The 15,849-nt window shown below is 31.3% G+C and overlaps 1 protein-coding gene across 1 annotated transcript; it reads left to right on the top strand.

Moving 5' to 3' along the window:
* Positions 1-8,258: 8,258 nt before the first annotated feature.
* Positions 8,259-9,640, top strand: LOC7496798 (protein LIGHT-DEPENDENT SHORT HYPOCOTYLS 6). The gene has a single exon (XM_024609091.2). The coding sequence runs from the start codon at positions 8,696-8,698 to the stop codon at positions 9,380-9,382; it is 687 nt and encodes a 228-aa protein (XP_024464859.2). The 5' UTR covers positions 8,259-8,695; the 3' UTR covers positions 9,383-9,640.
* Positions 9,641-15,849: the final 6,209 nt, after the last annotated feature.

The following is a 15,849-nucleotide window of genomic DNA, read 5'->3' on the forward strand; positions in this document are numbered from 1 at the left end:
CTTTACGAACAAAATCACTGACGGATTGAAAAGTCGTCGGTGTTATTTGGCGGTTTTCTGAAAAAATTCAATTAATTTAAAATTTTCATTTAAATATTATAGACGGAATCACCGACGGATTGAAAAATCGTCGGTAATTGTTGGCGGTTTCTGAAAACTTTTTACGAAATTGAAAATTTAAATTAAAAATTACCGATGGATTTACCGACGGAATAATTAAAAAATATTAATATTCAATTATCTGTCGGTAAATCCGTCGCTAACACGCCCTAATAAAAAGCCTGAATCTCCTTATTTTACAAAAGACAGACTCATTGCTTATTAATATCTTCTTCTTCACAATATGTAAAAAACATCAATATCTATTTCTTTCTCTTATTTTTTCTTCTCATCTCCTTTTTTTTTTCTCCATGCTCGACTATGTCTTCTTCTTCTTTCTTCTTTTATCCTCTTAGCTTTTTTTTAATTAATATGCTTTACAAAAAAAATTTCTCTCTCCTTAGCTTCACTTGCAACTACATTAAGGTAAGATTTTTTTTTTCCTTCTTTTTTCATGATTGTTTTCACTATATTTGTTTTTTATTTTATTTTTAATTGTTTTTGTTCTTAATAATTGTATAAATGTTGTTGTGAGATTTTTTCTTCATATGAGGTCAATTTTTAGTTGATAAAAAAATATTATTACCGACACGACTGTTCCGTCAGTAAATCCGTTGGTAATAATATTTTTTTATTACCGACGGACAAAAAATTACTGATGAAAAATTCAACGACGGAGCATTTTCATTGGTGATTTCGTTGGTAAATTAATTACCGATAGAATATATGTTTTATGTTGATAAAAAAATTCTGTCAATAAAACTATTAAATATTATAGGAAAGATATCATAATCTCAATATAAAATAAATAACATCACGGAAAACAAAATCGCTCGACATGCACTCCTAATCTGAGGCATCCAAAAATACATCATGTCCAGTTCTCATAAAAACAGATCCCTTACGTGTGCAGTAGGCTGGAAAGAAAAGAAGCCGCCCTCGTACGTATTCCCGTTGTTGTCACTCAAAAAATCAATTTTGCTGACCCTTTCCTCTCTCTCTCTCGCATGAATTCTTGCTCGCCACTGACACTGGGAATCCCACTGCCAGCCAAGAAGGAGAAGGGATTTCTCCAAAGTAATGACAAATAGTCTAAGATCTTAACTCTCTGCATGGTGGACACAGATTCTAACAGCAGTGTAACGTGTAACCTGTCGCCATCTGTTTACTTTTTCCTCAAAAGTTCACTATTATTTTGAGAAAAATAAAAGTTCAAAGATTTATCTTGCCTTTGAAACAATATTGGCTTCTTTTTTCTTTTTTCTTTTTTGCTAGCATAGAAAATTTAAATTTTTAGTGAAATTAATAATATAGTTGTAAATGTTTTTGGGTAAAATAATATAGTTTATATTTATCACAGTTTTAAAATTAAATATATAAAAAAACATGATATTAAATAAATTTTATATTTTTAAATAGCTACAAGTTAAAACTTGGAGGAAAAGAAGAGAAACTGAAATTTAACTTTGCAATAGGGTAAAGTGGTAAACACTGAAGGGATGGTAAAAACATTGTTCCTCTGGATACAAAGTATTTTGGATGGGAATATTATTTTTATTATATTGTGCTTTAAAAGAAAAATATTGACAGGATAATGGTTGAGGGTAGAATTATTTTTGCAATTAATAGGATCATTTTGGCATTTTAAAATTGATCAAGGACAAGATGATTATTTTACTTTTTAATTGTATAGTAAAATGACATTGATGCCATTAAATGAAAAAAATGTTTTCACTATTTTTTGACCCTCCAATCAGACAAGATAGTGACAATTAAATGACAATACAATGTATGTTTTTGTGGTTAAAATTGATGTTGGGGTTGGATACAAATTAATTATGTATAAAATTTAACTATAAAAATTAATTTTTCTTATTTTTTCTAGTTTTTTTTTTTTTAGAAATTCTATACACAAACCTCAATTTCAACCATAAAAATAAAAAATTTCACTTTTGATAGGAGTTAAAAAATTTACTCGACCATCTAAATCTGTTTTTTCTGATCATGAAACGTCTTCTAGCAGCGGTCAGTCAAGACTTGTTGGTTGCCACCTATCAAAAACAAATATCACATGTAATAAACATCTACTAGATGTATGTATCGCAGGTCAGACATATTTTTTTTTAACAAAACATAATTTATATATAGATTTTTTTAACAAGTTTTTATATTTAAAAAATTCTAAGTGAAAATAAAAAAATATATGCAATAATTTAATCAAATAAATTGAAAACTATGTGTATTAATAAGTGAAAAAAAACCATAAACAATGACTAAAAATAAAAACTGGAAAAATTAAGAGAGATGAATGTAGATTAAAATATTTAATTTTGTATGACTTGACATTTACACGGTTATATTTGTTTAATTTTTTAATTAAAATAATTTTTTTATTCAATCAAACGATAATAAAAATAGACACACATATTAAATTGATTGAATAAAAAAAAATATATGTAAGACTGCTCATATTGGAAATATTATTTGAAAATAAATTTATTTTTATTTTTAAAAATAAAGTTTGTCTATACAAAAGATTAAAAAAATATAGATTAATCATAAAAATCTCCTCAAAAATTAAATACACAATTAAAAAATAATCATCATTTCAAATAGGCTTTCTAAATAACATAAAAGAGAAAAGGCATATTAATCTAAATATTATAAATAAAAATAAAAATAAGATTAAAATTAATTTAAAAAATATAGAAAAAAAATAAAATATTTTTTTTTTAAAAAATAAAAATAAACAGTGTTGTCCACAATAAAACTTGTGGGCTGCACAATGTTCGTTTCATATATTTTCTCTTTAAATTTATAGCAAAATATTAAAAAAAAAAATAATAACCAGGGTTGTCTGCAGTAAAATATGCTTTAGATTATATATAAAAGGAAAAATGGGGAAAACATTGTGTTCTTGCACAATATGTTTTTTCAAATGGTTTAGATTATAGATCATAATATACAAAAGTTATGACTTTTCAGCATTATCAAGATACAAATTATTATTGATAGGAGACAAATCTCTCAAGAACATTTTTACATAAATCCAGTGTAAGTATAGTTAGCGCTAAATATATAAAAAAATGATATATAAAAATAAAATAAAATAAAAAGATAGAATGGCAAAGAAATATTTATATTGAGTATTGGGGTTATTCACTAATTAAATAGGTTACGTGGGTTAAATAATTTTTAAAAATCTCAACTTGTATTTGACTTATAATATCAATTTATTTGGTTTTTTTACATATTATTTATAATATCTATATTAATTAACTTCATCAGGTCAGGTCAGGTAGGTCAGGCCAATTAATATAAATATTACATATACTCAGTTTTTTAAACATCCATAGAAATGACAATAGGTTACATGAACTTAAAGCTATATATATAGCGTTGAGGGTGCTCTGTTACACTATTTATTTTTGAAAGAATCATGAATATTTTTCTATAATTATGTTAGTTTACATGGCAGCGCTATATTGAGACTCAAACAAAAAACATTATTTAAATAATAAAAAAGTATTTAACATTATTCATTAAACCTTGCTTAGTAGGTTAATTTTGAAATTTTTTTATCTAACTCTTTTGTTTAATTTAGGTTTAAAATTAAATATGTAAAAGTTACACTAATATAACCCGGTTGACTTAATGAATCCAAAAATAACTTGAGCATTCAGTAAAAAAACATGGTTTGACTTAAAAAAAACCACTCAATATAACCTTTTTTAAAAAAATATTGAGACGTCGACATATTAGATTGATCAAGTTTTCACGGCTTAATTTGCCAAATTCATGATTTAGATAATAAACTTCATTGTGTTTAATTTATTTTTAAAAAACTATTTTTTACTCAAGTATACAATAACAAAATAATAGATATTCGTAAAATCAAATAGATACAAAATATCAAAATATTTGTTGAGACCGTGATAACTTTATAGAAAGTAAATTAAAACAATTCATGAAGATAAATTCAAAACCAAGAAAAAATGGAAGGATAAATTGAGAAAAGAATGATGAGAATTGAAGGGAGAAAATGCAAAAAAAAAAAAAAATTAAATTAAAGAAATCATATCCTTCATTATATATATAGATGACATATCTGCTCCATCATGTGAGCTAATCCTACCCACATGAAAACAAAAACAAAAGACGAACACATGGATATTACTACCAGACCAAAAAATGGAATATAATCACGGAGAGCAAGGGATTATGAGCAATTTCATTCTCGACAATGTATCACGGGAATCATGCACTGAGCCACCTGTGGACGCCTTGAATCAAGTTGATTGAAAATGGATTCGTACCTCGGAATCATATTATAATAACCAATAAGCCCAACTTGTGAAACATTATTCAGAATCCTAAGCAGTCTGCAGTCAAATTATCTCCCACTGATATCTGCCGTGAAATGCCTTCGGATACGTGGGGAATGCTTTGATCATCTGGCGTTCTGGATGGTTTTAAGCCACATGATGGATGTAGAAAATGCTCTTTTCTCCCCTTTTGGTTTTCGGTGATCTGCCTACTCTCTCACACACTCCTATGTCCTTGATGTAAAATGATCAAACTCGATCTGTAGCTTAGCTACAAGAACGCTACAATGACATATGCTTCCCACAAGATCATTATTTTCGTTGTTACTGTCTCTTTATTTTGAGTTTAATTAGGCCCTTCATTTAGGACCAAAAAAAAAAAAAAGATTTAACGAAGGCCCTCTGGATTTTGGTCATCTTTTTTAGACTTGGAGTTTGTTGGGTTTGGGCCTGATTACACGTTTTAAATATCCTTTTCTTTTATTGAAAATAATATAATCCTTTAGATTCTATTATTATTCATTTATATATTAAAAAAATACTGCCTTTGGAACGTACTAGCTATAATATTTTTTGACATATCGCGGAAGCATAAGAACCATGATACGTAATGTACAAGGACCGATCTGGCTTTCATTTACCTGGCTAAGCAATCGAGGCTGTAAAACTGATGCCAGGGCCTGGGCATGCATAGTCGTGCACACAAGGTCTCTGGCTAAATATGTGTAATTGCTTTATAGGCTATAAATTCTCAAATTTTTGGACCCCCCAGTACTCTGCCTAGTCAGTTTCCGAATCCACACAACTCAGACGCAAAGCTCGTAGGAAAACAACAGGATGCTGGTCTTATAACTGAGAGGATGTTTTATGGCAAAAATATATACAGGAGAGGAGAGAGAGTGTGTGTCAAGCACGCATGGCAAGATCCCCACGCAAATACACTGGCTCCCTCTTCCCCTAGCTAACTTCACCGTGACGCTCACGAATGAGAAATGTGGGATTTTTTTTTTTTTTATCAATTTAGACCATGTAGATTGTAGGTTGTAGCTAGAAGGTTAGGGACAGATGGTTTTCTATATTTAGATGGGTAGCCGTGGCGGAGATTATTAGGAGATAATAAATCCCTTTGGGTTCAAGAATACGTTATTTTTCAGAGTTTCTGAAACCGAAGACGTTATTTTTCAGAGTTATGAACTTGAAATGATCCCTCGAAACACGATATGTATGGCATTCAACAATTAATTTGTGTAGCTCGGGAGCCTTGTGAATCAATGGCTGATCCTGGAGAAATCTTGAATTTGAGCATTTTCCTTCCGACAAAGAAAAAAAAACGTAATTAATTTACCTCAGCATTTGTAAGAGAATATATCCTTGATACAAGGGAGATGTTAGGAGAGCAAGCAAGGGAAAGGCAGGACCACTGGACTAGCATGTTAAAGAAAAAGAACATCATCACCAATGATATATTCACACGCGGACCCGTTTTTATAGTTTATTTTTCTAGAAGTTCTAATTCATTTTTTAAGTATCGGATTGCCCATCGGTTTTTCATCTCCGAATCTTTCTTGCTACAAGTCAGAAAAAAAATAAAAAAAATCTACGGTCTAGATAGTTAGATTTACCCGGAATCTACAATGCAAGTAAAAAAAATATATATATATAAAAAAAACACCTTTTGATTTAAAAATCATTTTGAAACGCCGTAAACAAATAGAAACTCGTGCAAAAAAGTTCACTCACGTACGTCATGAAACAATTTGTGCAATCATGTCGAGAAAATTCAAGAGGCAAGAAAATTAATAAACTAGCTGAAGAAGTTTCGAAAGAGACAGAATCCGATGTTTTCAAGTGAAAATTCAACATTCAGAACTCTCAACATGACAGTTTCAAATTCAACACATGAGATGTACATGCATCCTAGGTTCAGATTTGATAGTTAATTAACATTAATTTAATATATTATTATTTTAAGATTTTTTAAAAAAATGCTAGAGCCATATTTTTTTTGAAAAAAAAATCAAATTAGATTTTGATTAATAACATACTCTTTTTTTTTTTAACGTGGGTGTCCGGGTTAGTTTGGGCGTACCTCAACTAATTTCACGGACTCTAAAATTAACGATCATGTAAGTCTCATGTGGCCATCATATTAGCAACTACAAGACTTGAACTTGAGATCACATGAGAGCAAATCATTTAATCTCAAATTTTTACCATTGGACCACCTATTAGATGGTTCTAATGACATACTTTTACATGGTTTCGTTGAAATAGAAAGAAAAGGTTTAGAATTATATCATTAAAAATGTCATTGTACGAGAAATTATCAAGATATAGTTCGAAGGTATGGCTTATTTTTTAACCGCATTCCCTTTTCTTTTCCATCAACAATTGAAAGAAAAAGGGGTTCATCTTGAGTAAATTCAAAGAGTATCGATCGAGGATGATTAGTCAAATTAATTGAGCACTATCATAACTGGAGTGTATAGTTTAACTCTTTCCGGTACAGCAAAATTGATATTTAATAGCATTAATTTCCCAATATTTGTATTTAAAAAAAATGCTATGGTAAATATATCTCATAACTGCCACTGTTTTATAAATTGAACCGTATTTATGTTAATCTTGTTGGGAATTCTATGACTGCGTTACATTCATGTTAAACTCCATTAAAATCCAGTGAAATGTAGCTGGATGTTGTTTTTTTTTTTTTTTTTTTTGATGGGGAGCTTGAGTTTGTTGAATATAATATTAATAAATATCAATTACAATATAACGTCTTGTTTGGGATTACAGTTTTAAAAAAATTAAATTTTGATTTTTTTTTCAAATTAATTTTTTTTATGTTTCTAATCGTTTTAATATTATATTCATATTAAAAATTAATTTTAAAAAATAAAAAAATATTATTTTAATATATTTTTAAATAAAAAATATTTTAAAAAACAACTTTTCCTCCATATATTATTCAAATTATAAAATTAATACTTGGATTCCTCAATTTTGAAATAAACGTCACCGTATGTGTAATAAAAGCGATCACTTGAAATGCCGTCAACATGGATTTAGAAGAACACGCTTTTATATATATATATATATATATATATATATATATATATATATAAAATCCTGGTAATTCTGTTGGGATGCGAGAAAAGGAAGACACAGACAGTAATCTAGGAGGGTCATTAACACTCACTTTTATCATAATCAGTGAATAGCACACTATTCAATATATTGAAAGGGTAAATTAATCATTAATTAATGACAAGAATTTCTGGATATCGAAGCAAGAATTCCATTTTGAGGTGGAGGAAACAAAACAGTATACAAAATCCAATGCAGCAGTCGTCTACATTCCACCGTGACCAGTGCTATAACACTGCCTTGGCCTCCAGAAATATTCGCCTGACCTTCATGAGACCTCATTAATTGCCCCATCCGATCCACCACTACCTTACAACAACCGAATCAACGCTCCTTACAGCTACAGTGGCCACCACGCTCTCTCTTCTAGTTTAGTCCCCTTCAGTCACGTTGCTTTGTGGGTCCGTCGGTGTACATGTAAGCTCCACGCACCTGATTAGCACGTGAGTCGTGGTATATATTTAGTTTAAAAGAATTGAAATACTTCTAGTAGAGAGAGAGAGAGAGAGAAAGGAAGGAGGGAGGGAGGGAGGGTGGAGGGGCCGCCGTGGCGAATAGTAAACATGTCTTGTCTATTGGGGCCACCATGTGAAATTGTGAATAAAATCCTCAAAAGACCACCACCATAGCTCCATAACTCTCTCTAATCTCTATACTTATTTATTCTCTTTTTATTTTTCTCGTACAGTATTTCCTTTCTTTCTTTTTTGAACTTATTTTTATTTTTATTTTTATTCTCTCTCTCTATCTATTTCTACTCTATATCTCCCTAAGTAAGAAGAGTCTCATTCATTTGTTCATCTCTTTTTACGTCCCATCATCAAACACAAACTCTCTCTCTTCTCTCTCCTTTCTTCCTCCTGAAAACCCTCTCATTCTCACGAATAAAGAAACTCAGCACGCAATCTATTTCCCATGAAAAGATATTCACAAACTCATACAATAACAATAACTCAGCACCGCCCTCTCTTTTTGACAAGAAACGTAACACCAATTTGTACTACTATCGCTACTACACTCTTATCAGCCCAATAAAAAACCGTGCCGTAGGAAGTTTTCAAGGTAAGAACCCTTCTGATTACTCGGTCAAATAATTGGCAAAAATACTACCAATCATCACTCTCATGGACTCGACATCTGGAGGAGCCACTGCACCCGGCCCGAATAGTGGAGAACCTTGTCCATCAGCAGCAACAGCAGGATCGTCTTCAGCATCGCAGCCACAACAGCAACCGGAGGGATCATCACCGCCAGCACCACCAAGTAGATACGAGTCACAGAAGAGGAGAGACTGGAACACTTTCTTACAGTACATAAAGAACCACAAGCCACCTTTAACCCTAGCTCGTTGCAGTGGTGCACATGTGATTGAGTTCTTGAAATACTTGGATCCATTTGGTAAGACTAAAGTCCACATAACGGGTTGTCCTTATTTTGGGCACCCGAACCCGCCAGCACCTTGTTCTTGTCCACTAAAGCAGGCTTGGGGTAGTCTTGATGCGCTAATCGGACGGCTTAGAGCTGCTTATGAAGAAAACGGTGGACTGCCAGAATCAAACCCTTTTGGGGCTAGAGCTGTTAGGATTTATTTGAGGGAAGTTCGAGAAGGTCAAGCTAAAGCCAGAGGGATTCCTTATGAGAAGAAGAAGAAGCGAAAAAGGCCTAATGTTGCTGTTTCCGTAGCGAGTGTGTCGGTGAAGGCAGCTGCTGGTGGCTCTAATAGTGGCGGTGGAGAAGAAAGTGGTGGTGGTGGTGATAGTAGTGCCGCCGCTACAAGTGCTGCTGCGGCTGCTGCTACAACTACCGTATAGTGTAATTTTTTCTCTCTTCTAATTTCAATGTCCTATCTTAATTGTGATTATTAAGAGATATATATGATCTCTGACGATTTTATAAACGGGTCGACTGTCGAGCCATTGAGCAAAATATAGCTAGAAATCTAGTTTAAAAAAATCGGTTCTTCTTCCTATGCTGCTTCTTCAATGGTAGCTATAGCTAGTACTAAACTATCTCAGCATTGTAGTATTTACTTGTGAGATTATTATAGTGACTGATCAATAATTCAATTATTTGAAAATTTGCTACAACATAGAGAATGAGGTTGGTTGAGAAGTATAAATCCTTAGTGTGACCATATTTCTATTCTCCTTCTTGGCCATATTTGAAGAAAGAAAGGTAGCGTTCAGCAAGAACGAAGAGGCCTAAAACCCTTGTTTTTCTGGAACCAAAAGTACCTACCTAGCTAGCTAGTCTAACTCACTTGTACTATCTACTCTCTAGGAAACAGACCAATTAATATGTCTTAATTACGACCGCGTTATTTCAGTTTCAGTTTCTATTTCAGTTCGAGGTTCTTTCTTGTTTTGACCTGTTAATAAGAAATTTATTGCGAGGAAGAAAATGCAAGAGAAAGAATTCCATGGTATCTTATTGCTTACTAAGATCATAATTATCTCTCCCTACTTCCCCACTTGCTGATAAGATTGACCATTATATCTTAATTAAACTAGTCTGCTTAAACAATTTGATTACTCTACTGATTGCTATTGGTTAATATTAATATAATTACCTGGTATAGATTCTTTGTTCCTATCTTATTTTCTTTGTTTTGTATAGCTGCACTGTTTTTTGTGATTTGTTTCTAGCTAGCATCAAACTACTCGAATTTCGGGAGGTTGTGGGCATGTTGGCAAGAAGGACAACATCAGTTTTTACCCAATCTTTTAATTCCCTAGCAACCACTGTGGCTTCATGATCCAGGCTCGGGCTCCCCACCATGGGGTAATGTTTCTATGGTGATGCGCACGTGCACTACTAATTTACACCCCATTTTGTACTTACAGTTTCAGGTGCTTTCTTCACTATGCTATCTAGCTATCCATCTTGATCTTAGATTTTTTTCCAGAGATTTTTAAGGTCTCTGGTTCCGGGCTTTCAAGGGAGTGCTCGTTTCTATCCTTCTCCGGATCCCGATGTAAACAACATCTCTTTCCTATGATAACCACAGCTACACCAAAAAAAGATAATAGGCTAAAGCTACAAGCATTTATCAATGAAATGGAATAAGAGTAGTCCTTGTGATTACTGCTCTTATTTTATTTTGGTAACCACTACTACCTCAGTGTGAAAATGACCAGGAGCCAACCTTTAGTTTCCATTTCATTGTTATATCATTAATTAATGCATATCTTACTATATATACCATATGGTATTCTATATATTTTGTTAATTATTACCACAGACCCGCAAACAAACCCCATTTCTTCCCCTATCCGATATTAAAATGATGCAGCACGTATTTCTCTACTCTTGATGTTCTCAAATTCTTAAATAATTTGGAAATCTAGTATAATATACTGTTTTTTCCTGTATTATTCTTCCTTTCCTGGTTTTCATTTTCTTTTATTGTTACTATTACTATTAGCTTTTAAATCTTAATATATTCCAAATCGTTTTTGATATAGCAGCAGAACTTTTCCTCCTCTTTCTGTCTTTTTTGTAGAATCAAATCATTTTGATTACAATATATACTTTATTTTTTTCTTTCTGTTGCTCTGTAACTTCAACCGAAGCGATCGAGTCCTTAAGAAGTCATAAGATAGATCTGTCCCTGCTTTAACACATCGCTTCTTCTTCTAGTTTGATCCATAATTATTCCTGCCAAGACAAATAACTACAAAAAAAAGAGGACAGTACTGATCTGTATATTAATTTCATCGCTGCTGTGGATTCCCGGGGACAAAGTTCAAAGAAAGTGTAATTAATTCATCAATGCCGTTCTCCTCGTATAGAAAATGTTTCCTCCAACCCGAGAATATCACAATCCGATACGAACCGGACGCTAAATCCCTTTATGTGGTCATCTTTGGATCTAGTTAGAACGGTTCATACTCCGTAAGGAGGAGGGTTATGGCCTAACGGGGAAGTTAGGTGCAAAAAGGAGCAAAATGTTAGGAGACTTTTTTTTTTTTTTTTTGTCGTAACACTAGCATTTATGGTTGTCGTTGGGGCCTAAGGAGTACCTCATTTAAGGAGTAATAGAGGAGCAGGGGAGGTGAGGGCTTGGGAGGGGGTGGATTTGCTAAGGCAAAAACACCTTATATCGACGACTAGTCTTGTCTCACTCCACAGCCAGTGTTAATATTGACGTATGCATTGCTGTGAGGAATATATTATTACTTAATATTTGCATCCAAAGGAGGCACCACGTGCCCTCTACTCAGAGGCACGAAAATAATGGACAAAGCAGTCGCCCATGAGGCGATGCACCATGTATTTACAGTAGTGGTTGATTTTGGTTTGAGAGTAATATACAGGTCGTCACACGTGTGGATGTTCGGAGCCCAATTTTCTGAGGGTCCAGACCTTCTTTCCTGCACTTCGATGGCATGTTTGTTTTTAAAAGTATTTTTTAAAAAAATTAAAATGTTTTTATTTTTTTATATTAAATTAATATTTTTTTAATATTTTTAGATTATTTTGATACATTAAAAATAATTTTTAAAAAATAAAAAAAAATATCATTTTAATATATTTATAAATAAAAAATACTTTAAAAAACAACCGTAATTATATTTCTAAACATGCTAGCACGATAGAATATCATAAACGCGATGGTCATTTGGTGATATTGGGATTGCTTTTTTAGCAATGTCTGCGATACAGCCACAGAGACTGTTTAAAAACAACATTTACAATTTCCGTTCTAGTTTAAAGCCTGTCTAGTTCCCATATCTATAGAGTGCAAATGACATGATGCATGGGATGCTGAGAGAAATATACCGAGCAACGAAGGCATCGATGGAGTAGTGTGCTGGATCCACCTTGGAAATTTGGTCGGAAATAGATAGTTGGACTATCCAAAAAAGAGGAATCAACCATTTTCGAACCGCACTACTGGTGGCCCGTCGTGGCACCAACGTGCTCTTTCCAAGTAGTGTTGCAATTAGGCCCGGTGTCCACCTTTTTATATAAAACATAAAAATTTAAAAATTTAATGTTATAGGTACAATGAGATTTAATAAATTATCAGATTTAAGATAATTTAGATTCAACTTATAACTGAATTTAATTATATTAAATCTAATATCTTACCAGATTCACGATAAATTACACTCAGTTCGTAGCTGAACATGAGATAAGTTTATATCCTTAAAAATACACAATACAGTGAAATAAAAAAAATTCTTTCATACTTGGAATGTCATGTGCCCAGTAATGACCATATAACGCTAATAGCTTGGATCAGTTATCGCTTTCATGTCAAAAGAAAATGTGAGAAGCTTAACCATCTAGATGGTGGCCCAGTGGTAAAAGTTTGGGACCAAGAGGTTTGCTTCCCTTATGGTCTCAGGTTCGAGCCCTGTGATTGCTCATATGATGGTCATTGAAGGCTTACATGGTCGTTAACTTCAGGGCCCGTGGGATTAGTCGAGTTACGCTTTTAATTCTTTAATATTTGATTATTATACAATTCAAAATTTTGTGATGTGCTGATTTATTCACTAAATCTATATAAAAGTTCAATGCGAAATGTTGCTTAATTGAATCAAGAATAAGAAAGTACAAGTGAGACGTTTTTACCTTTCACTCTATAGCCGGTGGTTAGTTTTCAATGAAAAAAAACCAAGAAATTTACAAGTGATAAAAAATCTGTATCAGCTAAACAAAATAATTGCAACTTAAAAAATAGACTATCATTTAATAATAATAATAATAATAGTTTGGAACTTGCATGTTCCAATTAGGCATTTATATTAGAAAATAAAAGAAATGGAGACATAAAAAAATAAAAATGTGGCCCAAGCTCAAGAAGGGGACTGGCTGTTAGCTTAAGATTTTATCTGTTATTTGGTGAAGTCTCATTCTCGAAGATAAAATTAGATATCTGGCCCGATGGCAAGCAAATTCAAGTTAATTTTACCGATATGCGATTTGGGATATAAAATTTAAATAATCATATAAAAAAAAATTATAAAGTTCAAGTTATAATAATCAAATACTAAAGAATAAAAAAAACAATTAAAAAAATATAATATCAAAGAAATTTACAAGTGATAAAAAATCTGTATCAGCTAAACAAAATAATTGCAACTTAAAAAAAAAACTATCATTTATTAATAATAATAATAATAATAATTTGGAACTTGCATGTTCCAATTAGGAATTTATAATAGAAAATAAAAGAAATGGAGACATAAAAAAAATAAAAATGTGGCCCAAGCTCAAGCAGGCGACTGGCTGTTAGCTTAAGTTATTATCTGTTATTTGGTGAAATCTCATTCTCGAAGATAAAATTAGATATGTGGCCGGATGGCGATAATTCTAGTAATTTCAAGTTAATTTTACCAATACACGATTTAGGATATGAAATTAAAATAATTATATAAAAATAAATTAAAAATTCAAGTTCTAATAACCAAATATTAAAAATTAAAAAATAAATATAATATTGAAAAAAAAACTTGAATCAACCCTATCCACTTAACTAACCCATGCTTCATGATCTGAGATTGAGATTAAAAAAAAATTCAAAAGAAGAGCCCAGTAAAAGCCCAAGTTCAATAATAATAAAAAAAAAACTCGAGCTAATTCGAATTAACTTTATTAATTTACTCTATCTCAGGATAGCCTAATAAAAAAAAAGCTAAAAATGAAAAAGGTCAAGGAACAATAATTTAATGCCAAATGTAAAAATTGAAAAAACAATCAATGTCATAAAAAAAGGTCAAGGGAAAAAAACCTGAGTCAACCCGACTTAACTCGACTAACCCGTCACCCACGATATGAGATCAAGATAAAAAAAAAGAACTTCCAAATAAAGACCTAGAAAAAAAACCAAATTTAAATAAAAAAAATATTGAAAAAGAAAGGTCAATCTAACCCTAACTAACTTGACTAACTTGCTCTCACGATAACCCAACTAAAAGAAAACTAAAAAAATCATAAAGCTCAAGAGTTAGTAATTTAATGCTAAATAATGAAATTTTTTAAAAAAATCAACCTCATAAAAAATCTAGGAAAAAGAATCTGAGTTAACTTGAGTTAACTCGACTAACCTGTTACTTGAGATATGAGATCAAGATAACTTAACAAAAAAAAAAGTAGAACAAACAATGAAGTCAATGGCCTAATAATCAAATGTTAAATGATGAATTTGAAAAAAAATTAACTTTTAATAAACAACCCACAAAAAGAGTCAAACTTAATTGGGTTAGGTCATGAGATAAGGATTACTCAATAGGAAGACAATCATAAAAAAATAACAAAGTAGAATATCTAACCGTAGAAAATTTTAAAAATTAAACAATATGGACCAAATATGGTATAAAAACAAAGTGAAAGAAAATAATTAGGGGCTAATTGAAAAATAAAATAAATTAAGAGAATAAAAAAACATAATTGAAAGAATGAGGACCAAAATTGGATAAAAAAATGAAATAAAATATCGAGGGACAAAAAAAAAAGATAAATCAAGAAAAGGATAAGAAAATATAATCAAAAGAATGAGGATCAAAATTGGATTGAAAAAACAAATGCAATAAAATAGCAAGAGAAAAAAATTGAAAAAAAAATCAAGAAAAATATATAAAACATAGAAGAGCAATTAAAATTAGGAGGACCAAGTGAAAATAAAAATCAAATGGAATAAAATATCCAAGGATGAAATTGAAAAAAATAAACCTAAACTTTAAAAAGCTTCAAAAGCAAAATAAATAGTGATTAAGAGAATAAGAACCAAAATAGATAAAATTACAAATTGAAAGATACAATTATTTTTTAATAGAGTTGATATGAATTTCAAAGACATGGAAGAGAAAAAAAAAGGAAAGAAAAAAAATTCATCATAGTTCAAATTGACTTTCGCCGCGAGCACAAGCCACATTGTTAGAAAAAGATGATTCTCCGCTGCAAATAAAGGATTTTGGCAATTGTATGGCCTGCACGAGCTGCCCAAATAATGCGAGAGTTGTCACGCACTGACACGTCAATTGTTTTTAAAAAATAATATTTAATTACTTAAAATTACCAAATAACCCCTAATCAAATGCAAAAAATGAAAAAAAAAATAGAATGAAAAGACTTAAACACTCTTGAAACCAGCCTTATTTTTTTTAATTCATGGATAATTTTGTAATTTAACTATTTAAAAAATAAAAAAAAATAAAGAATTTCATCTGTGCACGTTTACTTTGAAAGACAAAAGAGTTCATATCCAGCTGATAACATATGCTTAACATTGTTTTTTTGCTTTAAGGACAAAATAGTTATTTTACTC

This window comes from Populus trichocarpa, chromosome 1 (genome assembly GCF_000002775.5).
Source record: "Populus trichocarpa isolate Nisqually-1 chromosome 1, P.trichocarpa_v4.1, whole genome shotgun sequence".
Classification (NCBI taxonomy): domain Eukaryota; kingdom Viridiplantae; phylum Streptophyta; class Magnoliopsida; order Malpighiales; family Salicaceae; genus Populus; species Populus trichocarpa.